The following is a 23098-nucleotide window of genomic DNA, read 5'->3' as shown; positions in this document are numbered from 1 at the left end:
CCATTATCACCACTGAATGCCTGATCCTTAATTTTCCCCGAGTTCTGTGTGTAGTCCAAATACCTCTATTAAGATATAAGGGAGTAGGTTACATTTATATTACAATGAACAAAACTGTGAAAGAGATTCTACCTATAAATAACTCACTTGGGTTAAAAGAAAATGTTACATACACAATCTCTCAAACTAGTTGTATTATTTTATTAGTTCAACAAAAGAGTCTGTAAACAAAAGGCCCATATTTTGGTAGCCCTTGAATGAATATGGGAGCAGTCTGTAGATTTACCTCATCATTTTTCTACAATACTTATAAACTCCCCCTTTAAGCTCAAATTTCTAGTGAAAGAAAATTTTGCTTTTAAGCAAAACCTTTCATTCAGTCCACTACAAAGTTTTTCTTGATGCTTCCTCATTCCCAAGAGGCAGAACAGATTTAGATGATCAGTAGATGTTAATACTTAGAACTTTTACCAGAACCAAAACATCGTCTAAAATTTCTTTAATCATATTTCCTACTAAACCCTTTCTAATTTACTCTTGAAAAACAGCAGTTCATCTTTTGTTTTTTAAGTGAATGTCCCTCTCTCTTAGTTATTTTTAATCTGTCCAATCCAGGAGAGATAACCATCAAAATTTAAAAAGATGAAGAAAGTACTTTAGGAAAGGTCAGGGAATACAGACAAAGAGTGGCTCTGAATTTTCTTTTTGACTATTTTCTAGTATATGTCAGTTACAGCTTTACCTTGAGATTATGTTGTGTTTTTTTAAGTATGTACCCACTCGGATTTATATCACAATTATACACAGAGATGACACAGCAAAAGTTACAACAGCATATAATACATGACCTTCATTTACTCCATATGATCACCAATACTAATTTAATATTATTTGACATTTTAAGCACTCACCAATATCAACTAAATTACTTAACTAGAATTTCAATTTCCCATAAACTAAAAACCTCATCTGCTCCTGAGCAACCATGTCATTGGTTTGCATCTGAGAAGGCTGTTTATTTCTAGATGAGTGGAGATAAAAGGAAGCTCCAGAGTAAAAGCTGAAGGTAAAAAACTAGGAAAATTTCCCAATTTCTCATGAATCACGTTGACACTGTAATTTCAACACTCTGAAATAAAATTCCAAAGATCAGATTCACCTTATTTAACTACAAACACTAAAAACCATTTCAGAATAAAAAACAGTATCACTTCTAATTTTTTACATCCTTGATCCTCCCAATTAGTTGCAATAATTTAGACCATCGGAAAATCCTAGAGACTTAATTTAAAAAAAAAAAAAAAAATCACAAACCACGAAATTAGGCCACTTTTGCAAGGGCAATAGAAATGACTTTTTTAGTATATAAAGTGCATCATTAGTATTGTTCTCCCCCCCCGCCGAAGGAAAGCACAATTTTTAAAAATTAAGAAAGAAACATTTATCAAATTCCACATACCTGGTCATGATAGCTGGTACCAGAACTACTATTGGCTCCACAAGGTGCTTGTACTTGTGGAGGTCTTTCCACAGGGCAAGTAGGATCACTAAAGGAGGGAGAAACAGGGACAGCCGGGTGGGGAGTATGATGGTGGTGGTGATGATGCTGAAAATGGTGGCCATGCTGCTGAAAGCAACTTGTGTGTGGATGTCCTAATGCATGGTGATTCTGTGACGACCCTCCACATGGTGAGTGCTGGGGACAGCAGGAAGGTAACCTTGGCATTGCAGGAGGGCCAGCTTCTGTTACAGCACTAGATGCAGTTCTCCTCGAGTCATCTTGAAATAAACAGAAATGCACAGAACAATCAAATGATCAGGTATCACTGTGTAAATAATAGGTACTGTGTACAAGTAAATAAAGAGCTAAAGGAATGTTAATTAAATTCCAGTCTCTGGGGGCACCTGGGTGGCGCAGTCGGTTGGGCGTCCGACTTCAGCCAGGTCACGATCTCGCGGTCCGGGAGTTCGAGCCCCACGTCAGGCTCTGGGCTGATGGCTCAGAGCCTGGAGCCTGTTTCCGATTCTGTGTCTCCCTCTCTCTCTGCCCCTCCCCCATTCGTGCTCTGTCTCTCTCTGTCCCAAAAATAAATAAACATTGACAAAAAAAAAAATTAAAAAAAAAAAATTCCAATCTCTGTAGGGGTGCCTGGGTGGCTCAGTGGGTTGAGTGTCCGGCTGTGGCTCAGGTCATGAACTTGCAGTTCACAGGTTCAAGCCTTACGTCAGGCTCTGCTGACAGCTTGGAGCCTGGAGCCTGCTTTGGATTCTGTGTCTCCCTCTCTCTCTGTACTTCTTTCTCTCTCTCTCTCTCTCAAAAATAAAAAAAAACATTAAAAAAAATTTTTTTAATTCAAATCTCTGTAAATAAGAATATGATAGTACCACATTCTTAATATGCATATCATATAATTTCAGGCAGTGATCTTCAATGGGATTTTTCTGAAAGCCTAAATTCTTCAGAAGGCTCATATCTACCATGATATTTAAACATGGAAAGAGATCATCTTTTCCTAGGTCATAACAAATGATTAACTTTAAATTGAATTTAAAACATTCCAGGTGGCTCAGTCGGTTAGGTGTCTGACTCTTGATTTTGGCTCAAGCGTGATCTGAGTTCGTGGGATCAAGCTCCAAGTCAAGCTCTACACTAACAGCATGGAGCCTGCTTGGGATTCTCTCTCTCCCTCTGTCCCTCCCCACCCCCACAAACTCTCCCAAAATAAATAAATGAACTTGCATGATTGTTTTTGGAAAAGGTTATGATCCTCTAAGTAGGAAACACTGGAGTCCTGATGATGCTCTCCGCCACATGCCCAGGGTTATTTTGAAGGTACGTTCTTCCATGCCAGAAGAACTGCAAAAGTGCCCTGAGAAAGTCTACCCCAGTGCTTCAAACTCACCTAAAAAACAGCACCCTTTCCCCAAGCTGCATATTATGTGGAAACCATATAAAACAGATAAAAATGGAGATAAAAATTTTTACTTAAAATATAAAAATCAGAGGAGTGGGGAGCCTAGAGCCCTATCCTTCCCCCTGCAAACATCAGCCTCTTCCTTTCCCCGCCTGACTCCTAAGCTATCTCCTCAGAACCCTTAGGATTCTGGAGGACCACTGTTCTGGCTCTATTTCTAGAGTAACCAATACCAGGGATACCCTGCTCCTATTTGGCCCATAGAACCTAGCCAACCTCTTCTGGGTCAATTTTCCAATTTGGAATCTTCTAGTTACTCACAAACAATACGAAAATCCAACCCAAACTAGCTAAAATAATACAGGGAATTTACAGGCTCACAAAAATGAATCTGGGTGGGGTGCTTCAGGCTCTGGTTGATATGTCTGACTGCAGCAAACCTCCCTGTAATTCTCCCAAGCCTGCCCTCTCATACATGTCCTAACCTGCCTTTCCTGATTCTCTTCTGGGCAAGGTCTGTGATCCAAACCCTGTTAGGGGTTAGTATCTCCATTCAAAATCTCTGTACATTGTTTTTCTCCAAGCTCCTAGTCTGTCCTATTTGGGCTAATTTCTTGTATCTATTGTAAACGTTCTTAATCTTATAACTGTACTTAGGGAATCTGTGAACTTGGATAGGAAAAAAACTTCTTTTTTTTGCCTCCCAGAATTAGCACTACCTTATTAGCATCAGTTGAGACGTTAAACATCACAAATAATTTATAACCAAAAAAAAAAGAGAGAGAGAGAGACAAAAAGAAGGTCAAGGTACCTTTTTCTTTTAACGTTTATTTATTCTGAGAGAGAGAGAGAAAGAGAGAGAAAGGAAGAACATGAGCGAGAGGAAGAGGGGCAGAGAGGGAGAGAGAATCCAAAGCAGGCTCTGCACCACAGCACAGAGCCCAACACGTGGCTCGATCCCATGAACCATGAGATTGTGACCTGAGCTGAAATCAAGAGTTGGACATTCAAGTGACTGAGCCACTCAGGCGTCCCATGTGTTGGTTTACTTTTATAACATAAATTATGGCAGATTCAAAGTCAGTTCCATAATTATGTCACTTTCATTCACTTGCATTCCATTTTCTTACATAACGTGGACAAAGTTACAACCAGCTTATCAGGAACAGACCATGATCAACAGGCTATCTTTGCTATGCTGAATCAAACATTAATTATTTTCTATATGGTGTAATATTTGTAGCAATAACTATTATGTAACTTTACTTCTGGCAACATTTTAAGCATTTTATCTCAGCTCCCATGCCAAAACAGTGTACAAATGAGTATCATTTATTGTGTTACTTTATAAAAAAGGATTAAAACCTCTGGAACACTAAATCCATTCAGCGGATAGACTAAATGACCTTCCAATTCAGATGCTTTTAATTTTCAAATCCAGTTATTTAAGGATTATGTGGAACTCTAAAATTTAGGAGAAGAGTGTATAACCAGAGCAAAAGATCTGTAGACTAGTAAGGCTGTGACTGAAGTGACAGGATATTTATTCGTTCAGAAAGAACTTGCCTTCATTGTCTTCAAATATTTCTAATATAAAAATCTGAGTGAGAGAAGAGGAAGCATAATGACTATAATATATTTACAGCTGACCACATATTTAAAGGGTCATATCACTAACTGTTCAGCCTCAAAAAGAAGACTGACCTTATGGTTCTACTTCTTAGGGTACAGTTTGGCTTCCCATTAAATTAGTAATCTATTTTCTTATAGTAGAGAGACTCTTTGTTGCCCAAACGGGCTAGGAATCCTAAGTAAAGGCAACTGAATCTCTTGTTCGAGATTACTGACCAAGGAAAACTGCCATACGTTAGAAGTGAAACACAAAGATCTAATCAAATAAAACACTTCCTTTTTATTAAAATCAGCTCAGTGTCCTCTGAAACTGGCCAATAACAAACCTGCACCAGAGAAATAAATTCCACAGCTCAGTAACATCAAGCTGGTTAAAGTATTTTCTTGTAATTCTAGCAGGATTACTGAGATGTATTCATGCATTTATTCATTCATCTGGCAAGTCTTACACATACTAATGGCATGGTAAAGGATCTACAAAAGGCACTGGAAAATACAATGGTGAAAATGAAAGCCCTGGTCTTTAAAATAACTTGTGCTGTTGTCTACCTCTGTTGTTTTATCTCTAGCAACTAGAAATAGGCGTGCACAATGTAGGTGGCTCAATAAGCCCTTGCTAAATAGAAGTTAGCCTCACAAGGGGAAAGAGGCATGATGGAGCTAAGTGCTAAGAAGAGAGTAACTTGATCTTTAGTCCTCAAGGAGATCATCATCAAGTATGGAAACAACGTAAGATTTAATCAACCAGCATTATAACAGCAGCACTGGGTTCTAATATAGCACAGAGCAATGCTGCCCCCCAGGGAACATATGGTAACACCTGGGGATATTTTTGGTTGTCACAACTGGAGGGGAAGTGGTACTACTAGTATTTAGTAGGCAGAGGCCAAAAATGCTGCTAAATATCCTACAATGCACAAGAACACCTCCCCCCCACCCCCCAATACAAAGGACTGTACAACACAAAGACAATAACGTCAAGGTTCAGAAATTCTGGCAGAAAGGAAGAGTGCAGGCTCCAAACCAGACTTCCTAGGTTTGAATTCTTGCTCCACTACCATATAACCATAGGCAAGTAACTTCACCTGTAAAATGAGAAGAGTAATAGAACCTGCCTTGTAAGTTATCACAAAAATCAGTTAATACAGATAAATCATGGACTAACATTATAAGCTCAACAGATGTTAGCCATTATTATCCACTAGAACATTAGTTCTGTTAGGACAGAGAATTTATGTTTTGTTCCCAGTGCCTAGGACAGTGCCTGATTATTAGTGTGTAATCAATAAACACATCTGAATAAATGAATATATAAGATATGCATGCACAAAATAAGAACACATGGAAGAGCCAGACAAATGATGAGCTGCCTGGGCATGTTGAGTTTGAGGTGACTAAAGAATGGTCCAGAGGAGATGTCCAATAGGCAGCTGGATATAAAAGTTTAAAACAAAGAGATGGCTCTGGAAACACAAAATGTAAGGTCACTAGCATACTGCACATGGTAGGTGAAAACATGTGCAGTTATGAGATGGGCCAGGGAAAAAGGATATGAACAAGGCTGTGGGAGAAAACAGAGATGAGATTACTGCCAGGTTTTGTTAACATCATGTTTGTTTTAACAAGAGTCAAAAGCAAGTTAAAGGAAGGTGTTTAAGATACAGAAGACCCTTTTAAGTGCATACAGACTTGACACAAATGTACACATGCATACTAAGGTCATGGAACCAATAAAGATGCTGAAGACATAGAGAAGATAACTGTTAAAGCAAGGTCAAGGACACAAGAAGGGACAAGAGGTAGAGGATGAATAAAGGGACTGGAAGGGATAGGAAAGAGTTAAAGGACCAGGAATTAGGAGAGAAGGATAGATATAAAGGTTTTCATGGAGGGCTGGAAGTTATGAGTGCTCAAGAACCTTCATTTACTTTTTATTTTTCTCTGGGGAAATCACAGTTTTGAGGAGAATGAGAAAATTTTGGAAGGCAAGAAGAAGGAAGGAGAAGAAGGACAGGGAATTAACTGAGATACATCACCCTATGGCAACTTATTACCAAAAGCCCAAGATTAGATTCCATAAATTTATGAGACACCAATCTGCCTAGTTCTATGATTTTCACCAGTCCCATCTAAAAACCTCAACAGGAGTAGTTAGATGGCTTGAATGATTCAAGGTTGGAAATATGCAAGAAGGTGTAAAGTAAGGAATAGAATCTAAAGAACTCTACAGAACAAGTTCTATACAGTCTTAGCAGGAAATGAAGCCAGCAGAACTGAGTGCTCCTAATATAGTCTGAATATCTGTATGTACTTCTATCAGGTTTATAAAGAAAACAATTTGGCCTGGAACAAGGTTCCCCTAGTCCAGAGAAATACAACACAAACAAGTCTATCCCAAAGGTAATCATCAATATAAGTAAAATAGTATCATGAGAAAACCATTCAGGTAGTAATGTCATCACTATGTTAGATATAAAATGTGAATTCTGAGCAACAAGAGTCTTAAAAAATAAATAGAGATAAAAGCTTTGAGACAGAATTGAAATAAAGTTGGGACTGTGTCACATAAAACCTAGACAAGAGAGTACCTAAAGCTACCAGGGGAAAGGAGTGAATGAGAAAAGTTCAAATCTTTGCCTCAAAGATTATTATTAACTTTGATGAAAGTATTTAACTTCCAGATGTCTTCATTTCTGAAATGGGAAGAGTTATATTAACAAAGGATTAATCCTTAAAATCCTTAAAAGGATTTTTTAATCCTTAAAAGGATTAAATAATAATATATAAAACAATACAGAAGACAGTATAGTACTTGGGAAAGAGTATACACTCAATAAATGAAATAAAAATTAGCCCATTTCATTTCTGCCTACATTTTTTTCAAAGAATATAGTATTTAAAAGACACTTTTGGGAAACCTCCTTGGATTCTGGTTTCCACTCTCAATTTCCCACAGAAGGGAGACCTAATCCAGCCACAAGCAATTTCCTAATCTACTCAATGTAATTTATGAGAATATTGTAAAAAGGAAGATACTATGAAAAGTAAAAAATAGGGTGCCTGGGTGGCTCAGTTGGTTAAGCATCCAACTTCAGCTCAGGTCATCATCTCCCGGCTTGTGAGTTCAAGCCCCACACTGGGCTCTGTGCTGACAGCTCAGAGCCTGGAGCCTACTTCAGATTCTGTGTCTCCCTCTTGCTCTGCCTCTCCCCAAAATAAGAGAGAATCTTATTTTGAGTCTCTCTCAAAAATAAACATTAAAAAATGTTTTAATAAAAAAATAAAAATAAAAAATGATAGACAGTATAAGGTGGTCTCATTATTAATGCTCATAGATATAGTCAATCTATGAGATACAGGGTCTATAATATCGCTGTTAATAAATGGTCAGCAAATTCCTATCTCTGTGCCATTGTCCAGGAAACAAAGAAGGCTAGCTTAATGCTCAAACATCCCATAGGAGAAAGTACCAGAGGTATCAGTGCTAACTGAAACATAGTAATCTGAGGTAAGAGCTGAAAACACTTAATGACATACAGGAATATCTTTGTGACCCTGGATTAGGAAATGGTTTCATAGATATGACATCAAAAGAACAAAAAACAAACAAACAAAAAAAGAAACTGAGAAAATGGACATCAAGCTTTTTTAAAAACCCCTATCCTCATTTTCAATTGTTTTGAGGACATACTTAGGAGTCAGATTGTAGGTCATATGATAACTATGGTTTAACATTTTGAGGAACTGCCAAAGTGTTCTCCAAGGCAGCTGCACCATTTTACATTTCCACCAGATGTTCATTAGGGTTCCAATTCCTCTACATTCTTGTCAACACTGGCTATTTTCTGATTTCCTGTTCTTTGGTTGTTTTTTTTTTTGTTTTGTTTTTGTTTTGTTTTGTTTTTTGAGTAACAGACATCCTGATGAAGATAAAGTAATACTTCGCTGTGGTTTTGATTTGCATTTCTCTAATAATTAAGTATGCTGTTTTCATGTCTTTCTTGATTAACTGTGTATCTTCTTTGGAAAAATACCTACGCAAATTCTCTGCCCATTTTTAAACTAGGATTATCTGTCTTTTAATTGTTGAGCTGTGTAAGCTCTTTATATATTCTGGATACTAGACCCTTATCAAATATATGATTTTCAAGTATTTTTCTTACACTCTGTAGGCTCTTTTCACTTTCTTTTTTTTTAATGTTCTTTCATTATTTTATTATATATTTTGCTATTTTTACATTGTTCATTTTGTCTTTTTGTTACCCCTTTTTTGGAGTCATGGTGGATACTGCAGAGACTCACAGTTTGATATATATTACAAATATTTTCTCTTGATTTTTAATTTTTGCTTACATTATGTATCAGGACCTGTATTTTTTTTTTTTTTTCTTTTTAGAGAGCAAGTGGCCAGGAGGTGAGGAGAGGGAAAACGGGAGAAGGGGAGAGAGAAAATCTTAAGAAGGCTCCATGCCCAGCACATGAGTACAATGCCAGACTGTTTCATGACCCTGAGATCATGACCTGAGTCAAAATCAAGAGCTGGATGTGCAACTGAATGAGCCACTTAGGTGCCCTTGGCCCATATATTTTAAATTTTTATGCAGTCAATTCTGTCATTCCTTTCCTTTATTTTCCAGAGTTGTATTTATTTTTTTCAGTTTTATTTATTTTCAATTTACATCCAAGTTAGCATATAGTGCAACAATGATTTCAAGAGTAGATTCCTTAATACCCCTTACCCATTTAGCCCACCCTCACCCACAACCCCTCCAAGTAACCCTCTGTTCTCCATATTTAAGTCTCATATGTTTTGTCCCCCTCCCTGTTTTTAAATTATTTTTGTTTCTCTTCCCTTATGTCCATCTGTTTTGTATCTTAAAGTCCTCATATGAATGAAGTCATATAATATTTGTCTTTCTCTAATTTCACTTAGCATAATACCCTCCAGTTCTATCCACGTAGTTGCAAATGGCAAGATTTCATTCTTTTTGATTGCCGAGTAATACTCCATTGTGTGTGTGTGTGTGTATATATATATATATATACACACACACACACACACACATCTTTTTTTTTTCAATACATGAAATTTATTGTCAAATTGGTTTCCATACAACACCCAGTGCTCATCCCAAAAGGTGCCCTCCTCAATACCCATCACCCACCCTCCCCTCCCTCCCACCCCCCATCAACCCTCAGTTTGTTCTCAGTTTTTAAGAGTCTCTATGCTTTGGCTCTCTCCCACTCCAACCTCTTTTTTTTTTTTCCTTCCCCTCCCCCATGGGTTTCTGTTAAGTTTCTCAGGATCCACATAAGAGTGAAACCATATGGCATCTGTCTTTCTCTGTACGGCTTATTTCACTTAGCATCACACTGTCCATTTCCATCCACGTTGCTACAAAGGGCCATATTTTGTTCTTTCTCATTGCCATGTAGTACTCCATTGTGTCATTGTGTATATAAACCACAATTTCTTTATCCATTCATCAGTTGATGGACATGTAGGCTCTTTCCACAATTTGGCTATTGTTGAGAGTGCTGCTATAAACACTGGGGTACAAGTGCCCCTATGCATCAGTACTCCTGTATCCCTTGGGTAAATTCCTAGCAGTGCTATTGCTGGGTCATAGGGTAGGTCTATTTTTAATTTTCTGAGGAACCTCCACACTGCTTTCCAGAGTGGCTGCACCAATTTGCATTCCCACCAACAGTGCAAGAGGGTTCCCGTTTCTCCACATCCTCGCCAGTCTCTATAGTCTCCTGATTTGTTCATTTTGGCCACTCTGACTGGCGTGAGTTGATATCTGAGTGTGGTTTTGATGTGTATTTCCCTGATGAGGAGCGACGCTGAACATCTTTTCATGTGCCTGTTGGCCATCCAGATGTCTTCTTTAGAGAAGTGTCTATTCATGTTTTCTGCCCATTTCTTCACTGGGTTATTTGTTTCTCGGGTGTGGAGTTTGGTGAGCTCTTTATAGATTTTGGATATTAGCCCTTTGTCTGATATTTCATTTGCAAATATCTTTTCCCATTCCGTTGGTTGCCTTTTAGTTTTGTTGGTTGTTTCCTTTGCTCTGCAGAAGCTTTTTATCTTCATAAGGTCCCAGTATTCATTTTTGCTTTTAATTCCCTTGCCTTTGGGGATGTGTCGAGTAAAAGATTGCTACGGCTGAGGTCAGAGAGGTCTTTTCCTGCTTTCTCCTCTAGGGTTTTGATGGTTTCCTGTCTCACATTCAGGTCCTTTATCCACTTTGAGTTTATTTTTGTGAATGGTGTGAAAAAGTGGTCTAGTTTCAACCTTCTGCATGTTGCTGTCCAGTTCTCCCAGCACCATTTGTTAAAGAGACTCTTTTTTCCATTGGATGTTCTTTCCTGCTTTGTCAAAGATGAGTTGGCCATACGTTTGTGGGTCTAGTTCTGGGGTTTCTCTTCTATTCCATTGGTCTATGTGTCTGTTTTTGTGCCACACATCTTCTTTATCCATTCCTCCATTGATGGACATTTGGGCTCTTTCCATACTTTGGCTATTGTTCATAGTGCTGCTATAAACATTGGGGTGCATGTGTCCCTTCGAAACAGCATACCTGTATCCCGTGGATAAATACCTAGTAATGCAATTGCTGGGTCGTAGGGTAGTTCTATTTTTAATTTCTTGAGAAACCTCCATACTATTTTCCAGAGTGGCTGCACCAGTCTGCATTCCCACCAGCAGTGCAAAAGAGATCCTCTTTCTCTGCATCCTCGCCAACATCTGTTGTTGCCTAAGTTGTTAATGTTAGCCATTCTGACAGGTACAAGGTAGTATCTCATTGTGGTTTTGATTTGTTTTTCCCTGATGATGAGTGATGTTGAGAATTTTTTCATGTGTTGGTTGGCCACCTGGATGTCTTCTTTGGAGAAGTGTCTATTCATGCCTCTTGCCCATTTCTTCACTGGATTATTTGTTTTTTGGGTATTGAGTTTGAGAAGTTCTTCACAGATTTGTGGATACTAACCCTTTATCTGATATGTCATTTGCAAATATCTTCTCCCATTCCATTGGTTGCCTTTTAGTTTTGCTGATTGTTTCCTTCGCTGTGCAGTAGCTTTTTATCTTGATGAGGTCCCAGTAGTTCATTTTTGCTTTTGTTTCCCTTGCCTCTGGAGACACGTTGAGTAAGAAGTTGCTGTGGCCATGTCTTTTCACTTTCTTGATAATGTTTCTGATGTACAAAAGTTTTACATTTTGAGAAAGTTCAATTTACCTATTTTTTCTTTTGTTGCTCATATTTTTGGTCAGCCATTTCATTCTCACTGATCTCTTTCAGTTGAGCTATGACACTTTGGTAATATATAGCACACAAACTGAAATATGAAATCATAGTCTAATTCTAAAGACATTATTTTGCTCACACAGGATTTATTCTACAAATATGCTCTTGCTAATATAGCAACAAGAATACTTTTCCTAAAAAGAGTAACAAAAAATGGTGCTTCCCCTCTTTATTACATACCTCCTATGGAAGTACCAGTCATGCTATTGCTTGTAAGAGTAGCTGAAGTCTCTGACACTGTGGGGGGTTGACTACCAGTGACAGCTGAAGCAGTATCAGAGGCCTGCTCAGAGGTAGATGGATTTGAATTGTTAATGGAAGTGCTTGTGGTTTGTGATTCCATTCTTGCAGAAGTGGTTGGTACTACAGTAGGTTCTGCAAAATACAAAATGTTAAATCAGCATTTCAAAATAGATCAGGTAATGGGTTATATTTTAATTCATGGTAACATTTTTATAATTATTAAATTTTAAAAGCTTTCATAAAGCTAGCATGCAACATTAAAATGACATGCTACTAAAATACAATTACTGCATTAAAAAAAATCAACATATATGCATATTCTAACATTCAGGTGATTACCACAGTCTTTTGGGTAACAATTATGTAAATTTTCTGATCACAAAGGAGAAAATGAGAAAAGGAAAGTAAAAGCCCCTTTACTATTTTCATATACATTGTCACAGGCTATCAGACCAGTATTACAAATTACACTTTCTCTGGTACAGAATGAATTCTAGAGTCAGACTGCATGGACACTACAGTCATGGATAAGTTACTTAAACACTCTCCATTTCCTCGTCTGTAGAACTGGGAAAGTACAGAATTTTCCTCACACAACTATTGTTAGGATGAACTCAGGTCACACATATAAAGCACTCTGTATAATGTTTACATATACGAACTACTTAAACATTAGCTATGATTTTTAACACTGTGTTAGTCTCTTTCTTACATGCCTTTTTCAAAAATTTGTTTGCAAATATTGATAATCATCAGAGCTTTCTAACAAAAGTAAAATTTTTGTAGAAAGTAAAAGAAATTTCAGGCAGATTTTTCTTTTTTTTCAAATTTATTTTTTAAATATACATCCAAGTTAGTTAGCATATGTGCAACAATGATTTCAGGAGTAGATTCCTTAATGCCCCTTCCCTGTTTAGCACATACCCCCTCCCACAACCCCTCCAGTAACCCTCTGTTTGTTCTCCATATTTAAGAGTCTCTTATGTTTTGTCCCCCGCCCCCGTTTTTATTTTTGCTTCCCTTCCCTTATGTTCATCTGTTTTGTATCTTAAAGTCCTCATATGAGTGAAGTCATACGATGTTTGTCTCTAATTTCACTTAGCTAATACCCTCTAGTTCTATCCATGTAGTTGCAAATGGCAAGATTTCATTCTTTTTGATCAGGCAGACCTTAACTTATGTACAAGTTATATTTCAGACTGAAAACAGTTGTTTAAAAGGGAAAATAAGTCTGTCCAAAGCACAGTCAGAACAATTAGATCTGAGAAGGGACTCTCTTAATGTGATACAGAATGAGAGGATAAACTATTCTATACAATGCAGTGTGCTGAGTGGATTCCTGAAACACAAATAGTGCCTGCTGATCTACATGGGACACTGTACTCTGGATGCATAAACAAATATATTTACTTAAACATAAAAAGGGGAGGAAGGAACCTCTGTTTATTGGCAAATGGTATTTAACATTTTGACCTTAGCAGTATTGACAGTTTGGGCTGGGTAATTTTTTGCTAGAGATGGGAGTCGGTACCAGCACGGCTGTCCTCTGCCTTTTAGGATGTTTAGTGGCATCCTGGGCCTCAACCCATTAGACATTAGCAGTACTCTTCCCCAAGTGTAAGAACCAAAAATGTCTGCAGATATTGCCAAATATCTTCAGGGGCACAAAATGGTCAGCACTTAAGAACCATTGGTCTAACTGATATACTTAATATTTTGGACTTACTTTTAATAAGATAGATGTCTTCCAATGAGAGAAACTAGTAGGGAGAAGAAGGCATCTAATGATCACTGGAATACTTATAACCTAGTGAAAGTCTTCTGGTCGAACTAATTCCAATGGGTTAAAAGACTACTCTATCACCTTTTCCTATTTACTGGCTGGCAGACATCACAGGGAAAACACACAGAGTTTCCAACATAGTAATCCTAATTTAATTAACTTTGAGTAATCTTAAATGAATCCCTAATATATTAATCACTGTCTTACAGATAATTTATGGCACTTCAAAATAAAAGCTGAGACATGGTTCAATGAAATGCAGATAATAGGAGTAAATTACCTCTTCATAAACATCTTAATTCAAAGTAGTCATACACTGAAAGCTTTGATCACCCAAGCTGCAAACAATCCATACAACAGCTGATTGTACCAGGCCTTTCTTCCTACCTATCTTATGTATCCTTCCTCCAATTTAAAGCTAACAAATTCATATAAGGCTTATCATCTTCCTCTAAGGAAATTATGACTGACCAATTCCTTCTAAGATGTAACTAACTACTATCTTAGGGTAATTTTCACTTATGTGGGAAAATCTACACCTAAATATTCATATATTCATACATGCTACCACTTTCCTTCACCTGTTTTCCAATTCTAGCTTTCTTTTTTTAGTTACTTGGATGCAGTTGCAAGCCGAAAGAAAACACCACAGCCAAGCAGCACAAAGGTACTGGTAATATTAGAGGATAACATAATTTTTAAAGCAATTCTGACATTTCAAATAACCAGTATTAACCACGTAAATTCAAGTTATGTTGCTTTTCTGTTGTATTTAAAAAGTGTCATTTCTATTTTTCTTTTTTTAATGTTTATTTATTTTTGAGAGAGAAAGAGCATGCAATCAGGGGATGGGCAGAGAGAGACAAAGACACAGAATCTGAAGCAAGTTCCAGGCTCTGAGCTATAAGCACAGAGGCCGACGTGGGGCTCGAACCCATGAATCGCGAGATCATGACCTGAGCCAAAGTTGGACACTTAACCGACTGAGCCACCCAGGCATCCCTGTCACTTCTATTTTTCATAGCAAAGTTAAAGCATGACAATAATATTATAAATTAAAGTAATAGGTAAGTCTGAGGGTAGGCTCAAGCTACCACCTGTAAAAATAGTTTTTTCCTAAGAAAATAACTACTGAGCAACAACAATGAAACAATTTTAGGCACAATTCATAAACTGAGGTAATTATATCAAGTGAAAAATAAGATTAGAATATCCAAAAACTTTCCAGTAGTTTAATAATATTAACAGGAAGTGGCAGGAGTTTCATTTTAGGAGCTTCAAAGGTATCTGATTTTATCAGTTCTCTTCTTAATTCTACACTGTTACTAATCCAACCTACCATCTTCATCAACAGTAAGGTCCACAACTTCTGCTGCATTTTGCCTCAAGGGTTGAATAACAGTAGAGATCCTACTGCGGTTCCGTGGCTCCTGTGGCCGACTTGTATGAGAATTTGAACCTTGGCTCCAATGAGATCTGGAGTGTCCAAGAGTTGAACGAGACCTTAAATGACATCAATATTAAATTAGTAAACATAAAAAAAAGAACAAGAATTTTAGTTCTTAAGAAATCATAAGCCTTTCTTACAAAACATGTTGTGAAGTTCAAGTTGTAAAGTTTCTTCTCCAAGGAAATAATGGTAATAGAATTAAAAATTATGACTAGCACAATGCCTGGCATTCAATAAAACATTTGCTGAATGAAATGTTCAACAAATGTTCACCAACCAACTGACCTGAGAATATGTGAAATGATATGTGAGACCAATCACTGGTATAAAATACAGGATTCTGTTTCAAGAATGCTGCTCTCTTTTCAATGGTTATTTTGAATACTCACCGGGTTGTAATCCAGTATTTACATTTTATTTAATACCTGAAATTATTCACCACAGGTAAAGTAACAAAAACATCAATATGTTAAACATTAAATAACACCCACACAATCTTGTATGTTGAATCCAGACTGAATTTGCAAAACATGGCTTTGAGAGTCCTAAACCAAGATAAGTTTCCGGTATTGTCCTAAAAAAGATTCAAGGTGGGGCACCTAGGTGGCTTAGTTGGTGAAGTATCCAACTTCAGCTCAGGTCATGTTCTCACGGTTTGTGGGTTCAAGACCCATGTCGGGCCTTGTGCTGACAGCTCAGAGATTAGAACCTACTTCAGATTCTGTGTCTCCCTCTCTGTCTGCCTCTGTCCCACTCATGCTCTGTCTCTGTCTCAAAAGTAAATAAACATTTGAAAAAAAAATTTTTTTTAAAGATTCAAGGCACCAGAGATTTTCTGGGATTAGGACAGGTAAAGATAGTTACAGCTAGTTTACTAGTTTGGTAGTCATAAGAAACATCACTTGTTTGAGCCACTTTATGCTTTGTTTGTTTTTGAGAAAGAGAGAGACAGAGAGAGCACAAGCAGGGGAGGGGCAGAGAAAGAGAGGGAGACAGAATCTGAAGCAGGCTCCAGGCTCTGAGGTGTCAACACAGAGCCCAACACGGGGCTCGAATCCACAAACTGTGAGATCATGACTTGAGCCAAAGTTGGATGCTTAACCGACTAAGCTACCCAGGCACCCCCACTTTTTGCTTTTAAAGCATGTAACCACAAACCCTCAACACCTAACACTGATATCATCTTTTATTATGTGCATCGTGTTGTATTCCACTAAATTATCTCTAAGTATTAAAAAAAAACCTCAAGGATTCACTATAATAGTCTGAACTGAGGGTTCAGAAGGATATTATTCAAGATTCAGGAGAAAAATAAGTGTTTTAAAAAGGTGGGGCTTATGAGTTGATTTTTTTCCTTTTGCCCAAACTGAATGTAAAAACTGCTTAAAGATTATTGTCAGGGGCACCTAGCTGGCTCATTTGGAAGAATATGAAACTCTTGATATTGGGGTTGTGAGTTCAAGTCCTACATTGGGTATAGAGATTATTTAAAAAAAAATTATCTTTAAGAAAAAAAAAAGAAGCTTATTGTCAGCTTGTATGGAAAGGGTGAACCAGATCCGTTAATATATAGTCATCAGGGATGTAGGCTTGACCACTCAGAAAAGAACCGGGGCTGAAAATGAATTGTAGAGCCCAAGAATTTAGAAAGAAGCTCTAATTATAAAATGAAATTCTCAAGTAACCAGGAGTATAAAGGTGAATTCCGGAGACAAAGCAAAAAAAGACGCTGCATTCCAGCAAGAATTGTGGAGATCAAGGCATGATAGTAAACAAATGTCTCAGGATGAAATGGTTTTGGATGAAAAGAGAGATCACAATTTAAAATTCTTGAGAAACCAAGAGACTGTAATGAGACTAAATAGTCTATTATTTCTGGGAGGCTCTTAATGAACGCATTAAAGTTCCAGGTCCACTTTGCAGTTCATGAAACCTTCAAATATTATACTAAAAACCTGATGTATAAGGAATGGTTTTCACAGAGGCCTTAGTGGTCCCTATGATTAGTGACAACTGTCAAATCCTAAAATTAAAGAATCTGAAACACAGATGCATTCTTGCTCTCTCTCTTTTTAAAGATCTTGTTTTTAAGCAAACTCTACACCCAACATGGAGCCTGAATCCACAACCCTGAGATCAAGAGTCTCATATTCTACTGACTGAGCCAGCCAGGAGGCCCTGGATGCATTCTCAGAGAGGAAAGACCAAAAGCCAGCTAAACAGTGACAAAGTTAATATCCCGTGTAACAGTAAGGAAAATACGGGTCATGAGCACTGTGTGTCTTTTTCAAGATCGTGGTCCATTACTATGGTAAATGCATCTGCTTGAACATTAAGCACCTCCATGACAAGAAAGATCTCCAGTTCCACAAAGATAGGTCCTTCATTTCAGCAATCCTTGTAGCTCATAAAAACTGAGTAGTATTGTATCAAGCACTACGTACAGTCACAGGGTAACTGTAGCACCTACCATGGAGTACCAATTTTCTTGAGTCTAGGAAAATCATTTAAAACTGAAACAGATACATTACAGAGTGCTCTCTTCCATGCCATTAGAAGCGGTACACCAATGGAAAAGTACAAATGGAGAAGCACATTCTAAGTATGTTTGTAACATGCTTCCAAAAAAAAAAAAAAATTAATAAATAACACAAATTAAAACACAAAGAGCAAATGCATTTCTAAATTCATCCCAACACAAAAATTAAGGTTCATCCATAGATTAGTTTGGCATATCAAATGGAATAAAGGAACACTTTACTGCCTTTTGTATCAATATCTGTAATCATCTAAAGCACAAAATGAATAGTGTTATGGTTTCTTTTTTCCTTTTTCTTTCTTTTTTTTTTTTTTGGTCAAAGTAATTCACAAAAGGGCAATATTACTTCCAGTTATTTATCAAGGAATGACATATTTTCATTCATTTTTTAGTTCAGGGTTTAGATAAAATTACTGAGTGAAGGACCAAAAAAATTACAAAAATATGTTTTATACTACATTGCCCTAATAGCACAAATTTCACTGCTATCAATGAAATCCTGAAATAGATTAGAACAAAAATGAATACATAAATATCAATACTCCTTAATATTTTTCACTACTTTTACTTTTAGTACCATTCCTAATACTTATGTTTTATTCACATCTAAAACTCAAAGAAGCTCATGAACTCTGAATCATAAAACAAACTAAATTTTGTAAAGCACTAAGTAAAACTACTGTTTATCTGTAGCATTAACTCTTAACTCCCACTGTACATTTGCAGTGCTTTTCTGTTGGTCCAGGATATATGATCCAGGGAACAATTTTACTTTATTATCTTCCCAGGTGAATCTAATGCAACCTGGTTTGAAGACCACTAATCTGGTTATGCTCAAATGAGGTCTCAAAAAAAAAAAAAAAAAAAAAGGGTAAAAGAATCCAAGTATCTGCAGCACAAATGTTTAAATATTTACATTTAAAACTTCACATCTGCAAACAGGAATTAAAATCATACCGATAGCTTTCTCCAACTGTTACAATCTCCACCTCACTGTCAGTTGAGGTAACATTAATTTCTTCATTGGCAGTGACCTGGGGAGTGGAGGAAGCTTCTATCACCACAACATCTTCATCAATACTTCCTGGAAACAAAAAGGAAAAATGTTTTAAACTAACAGACAAAAACTTTTACTTTGAAGGCTATGAAATTCATTATAAAAGTAAAAATCCTACCTGTCAAAAGAAAATTTTTTTAAAGACCAGAGCTAAACATACATAGTGAAAACAGTACTTACTCTCTTAATCTGTGCATCTTCATGTTTATTTCCTTTTATGATTTGTTCTTTACAACTTTTAGTGGTTTCCATATATTTTAATTTTTTTTTAATGTTTATTTATCTTTGAGAGAGGGAGAGACGACAGAGTGTGAGCTGGGGAGGGGCAAAGAGAGAGGGAGACACAGAATCCGAAGCAGGCTCCAGGCTCTGAGCTATCAGCACAGAGCCCAATGTGGGGCTCGAACCCATGAACTGTGAGATCATGACCTGAGGCAAAGTCGGACACTTAACCGAATGAGCCACCCAGGCACCCCAGTGGTTTCCATATTAATTTGTATGATCTTATATAGAAATATTAATCCTGTAATATCTAAAGGTATTAAGATCTTATATAAGATATTCACATTCTATAACTCTTTAATATCTAAAATAAAGATAGTATATTTGCTGTTAATTTTACCCAAGACAGATTTTATTTATGAGATATGGTATTCTTTTAAGAAATACAAAGCAGCTTTTTTTTTTAACTTAAAGAAATTTTTTTCTAATGTTTATTTATTTTTGAGAGAGAGCGCAGGGGAGGGGCAGAAAGAGGGAGACACAAGATCCAAAGCAGACTCCATGCTGTGAGTACAGAGCCTGGTGCAGGGGCTTGAACTCACGAACCATGAAATCATGACCTGAGCTGAAATCAAGAGTTGGCCACTTAACTGACTGAGCCATTAGGCACCCCAGCTCTTTGGTTTTAAATTATGAAATCTGTCGTTTCTTTTGTAGTTCTTTTCTAAATTGCTCTAAGTTTGTAAAGTGCATCCTTATTTGGAGGACAGATACATCTATAGTTTGTTCAATGTGTTTCCTTAATTATTGACTTCATCTAGAACTAATTTTTGTTTATGGTATTAGATAAGATTATAAATAGAATCTGGCACTCACTCTCCATGGGTAATTAGCTATCCCCAACCATTTACTGAAAAATTCATTTTCCTCTATTACATTTTGATACCTATCTTAAATCTTCTTACGTGTTTTAGGTTATATTTTAATGCCATCTATTCATCCCCTTTGACAAAGATTCTTATGTCAGGGTAATGCTGGTTTTTTTTTTTTTTTTAACAGCTTCTAAGATATGACTTTCATACTTTAAAATTCACATTTTGGGCTGCCTGGGTGGTTCAGTTGGTTGAGCATCCTATACTTGATTTCGGCTCAGGTCATGATCCTAGGATTGTGGGATCAAGCCCCGCACTGGGCTCTGCGCTGAGCATGGAGCCTGCTTAAGATTCTCTCTCTCCCTCTGTCCCTCTCCCTGGCTACCTCTCTCTCTCTCTCTCTCTCTCGTTCTCTAAAATAAAATTAAAAAAATAAAATATTTAAAAATATGTGAATAAAAAAAAGGATAAAAATAAAATTCACATTTTGTCTCAAGGAGATACTTGCACACCCAAGCTCACAGCCAAAAGGTGAAAACAACCTAAACGTCCATCAATGGGTGAATGGATGAACAAAATACTGTATATGCATACAATGGAGTATTATTCAGCCTTTAAAAGGAACAAACTATCATATGCTACAACAAGAACAAATCTTCAGGACATTATGCTAAGTGAAATAACCCAGTTACAAAAAATTTTAAAATATTGTATTAATTCTACTTATGTGTGGAACTAAAGCAGACAAATTAATAAAGTAAAGTGGTGGTCACCAGGGCTTAAGGGAGAGGGGAAAAGGGAGTTAAGGAGTATAGAGTTTCAGACTGCAAGAGGAAAAGTTCTGGAGATTATGTTTCACAACAATGTGGATATACTTACTACTACTTAAATGTACACTTAAAAATGGTTAAGAAGGAGGGGCGCCTGGGTGGCTCAGTCAGTTGAGCATCCAACTCTTGATTTTGGCTCAGGTCATGATCATAGGGTTGTGGGATTGAGCCCCATATTGGGCTCCACACTAAGCATGGAGTCTGCTTAAGATTCTCTTTCCCTCTGCCCCCCTCTCCCCTACTTGCGTGCTCTCTCTCTAAAATAAAAAAAAAAAAAAGTTTTTAATGGTTAAGATGGTTACACACACACACACACACACACACACTAGTCCCGTTCCATTTCTTCCCTTGCTGTATTTTTCATAAATGTGGCACGGTCTTTTTTTTTTTTTCTTTAATCTTTTTAAAAACTTTCGTCTCTCTTCATTACTATTACCTATCTACATCAAGCTCTGCCAAGAGTTTACATGTCATGTTTTTGAAAAGAATTTCCCCATAAGAAGACTGAGAGCTAAAAATTTCACCCATTTTAAGCGTATACTTCACTGATGTCAGTAAATTTACAGAGCATAACCATCACCTCAATCCAATTTTAGAACATTTCCAATACCCTAAAAAGATTCTGTATGCCCTGTTACAGTCAAATCATCATCCCTCCATGTCCATGATACACTCCCACAACTGACCTGCATTTTGTCATTATGGTTTGGTTTGTATTTTCAAGAGTTCTATCTAAATATGGAATCATACATTACATATACTTTTGTGTCTGGCTTTTTTCATTCAGTGTATTATTTTTATATTTATTCATGTAGTTCTGTGTATCAATAGTTCATTTCCTTTTATGGTTGAGTGGTGTCCTTTCGTGTGAATATACCACAATTTGTTTATCCATATTTTTGTTGATGGACTCTAGATTTTTCTCACTTTTGGCTATTACAAATAAAGTTGGTATAAACATGAATCTGTTAAGTTTTTGCATATATACTTTCATTTCTCTTGGGTAAATACTTTCAAATGTAATTTCTGGGTACTATGATAAATTTATGTGTAACTTTTTAAGGAACTGACAAATCATTCCCACCAGGAAATCGAGGGCTCCAGTTTCTCCACATTCTCACCAATCATTATTATTGTCTTTTATTATAGCTAGTCTAGTGGATGTATAGTGATATCTCATTAATTTTCATTTCTGATGTTGAGCATTTTATTCAAGTGCTTATTATTAGTCACTTTAATGAAGTGTTCAGCTCTTTTGTCCATGTTTAACTTGGACCTTGGTCTTATTGTTGAGTTGTAACAGTTCTTTATATATTTGTAATACAAGTCTTTTATAGATACATTATTTGTAAATATTTTCTCCCAGATGGTAGCATGACTTCATTTTTTCCCCAGTATCTTTTGAAGCATAAAAGTCTTTAATTCTCGGGGCGCCTGGGTGGCTCAGTTGGTTAAGCGCTGGACTTCAGCTCAGGTCATGATCTCACAGTTCGTGGGTTCAAGCCCCACATCAGGCTCGGTGCGGACAGCTCAGAGCCTGGAGCCTACTTCAGATTGTGTCTCCTTCTCTCTCTGCCCCTCCCCAACTCATGCTCTGCCTCTGTCTCTCAAAAAAAGGAATTAACGTTGAAAAAAAAATTTTTTTTTAAGTCTTTAATTCTCGGGGTACCTGGGTGGCTCAGTTGGTTAAGCGTCCAACTTTGGCTCAAATCATGATCGCACAGTTCGTGAGTTCGAGCCCCATATCGGGCTCTGTGCTGACAGCTTGGAAGCTGGAACCTGCTTCAGATTCTGCCTCCCCGCCCCTCCCCCACTCACATTATGTGTCTCTCTCAAATATAAATAAACATTAAAACAATTTTTTAAGTCTTTAATTCTGATGAAATCCAAATTAGCAATTTCTTTTATGCATGATGCTTTTGGTGACATATTTAAGAAATCTCTGCCTAACAGAAAGTCACTGAGAATTTCTCTTATATTTCTTCTAGAAGTTGTATAGTTTAGATCTTACATTAATTCTATGTTAATTTTTGTGCTTGACATGACATAAAAGGTCTAATTAATTAATCTCTTTTGCATGTGGACCTACAAATGGCCAAATAACATTTGTTGAAAAGACTAGAATAATTCTATTTTGATACCTAAGTAGACTCAGGTTTTCTTAATTCTTCAGGATTATAAAATCAAGGCTAAAAGAAAATTCCTGAGATTTGGACTGATTTGGCATTAAATAACACCAATG

General features: G+C 36.9%; 1 protein-coding gene across 7 annotated transcripts in view; it reads right to left on the bottom strand.

Moving 5' to 3' along the window:
- RNF111 (ring finger protein 111) overlaps positions 1-23098 on the bottom strand; it is a 129772-nt gene that overhangs the window by 18954 nt on the left and 87720 nt on the right. For all 7 annotated transcript variants that reach the window (XM_086710812.1, XM_086710811.1, XM_086710810.1 and 4 more), the window contains 4 exons: positions 18833-18959; positions 15226-15389; positions 12041-12235; positions 1460-1779 (listed from right to left, as the gene is read on the bottom strand). In XM_086710812.1, coding sequence (XP_086566938.1) covers positions 1460-1779; positions 12041-12235; positions 15226-15389; positions 18833-18959 — 806 coding nt within the window. The remainder of the gene's footprint in view (positions 1-1459; positions 1780-12040; positions 12236-15225; positions 15390-18832; positions 18960-23098) is intronic.

Source organism: Puma concolor, chromosome B3, assembly GCF_028749965.1.
Source record: "Puma concolor isolate L17-30 chromosome B3, mPumCon1.1.hap2, whole genome shotgun sequence".
In the NCBI taxonomy this organism is placed as follows: domain Eukaryota; kingdom Metazoa; phylum Chordata; class Mammalia; order Carnivora; family Felidae; genus Puma; species Puma concolor.
The sequence above is the reverse complement of the archived record's forward strand: the minus strand, read 5'-3'. Positions and strand labels throughout refer to the sequence as shown.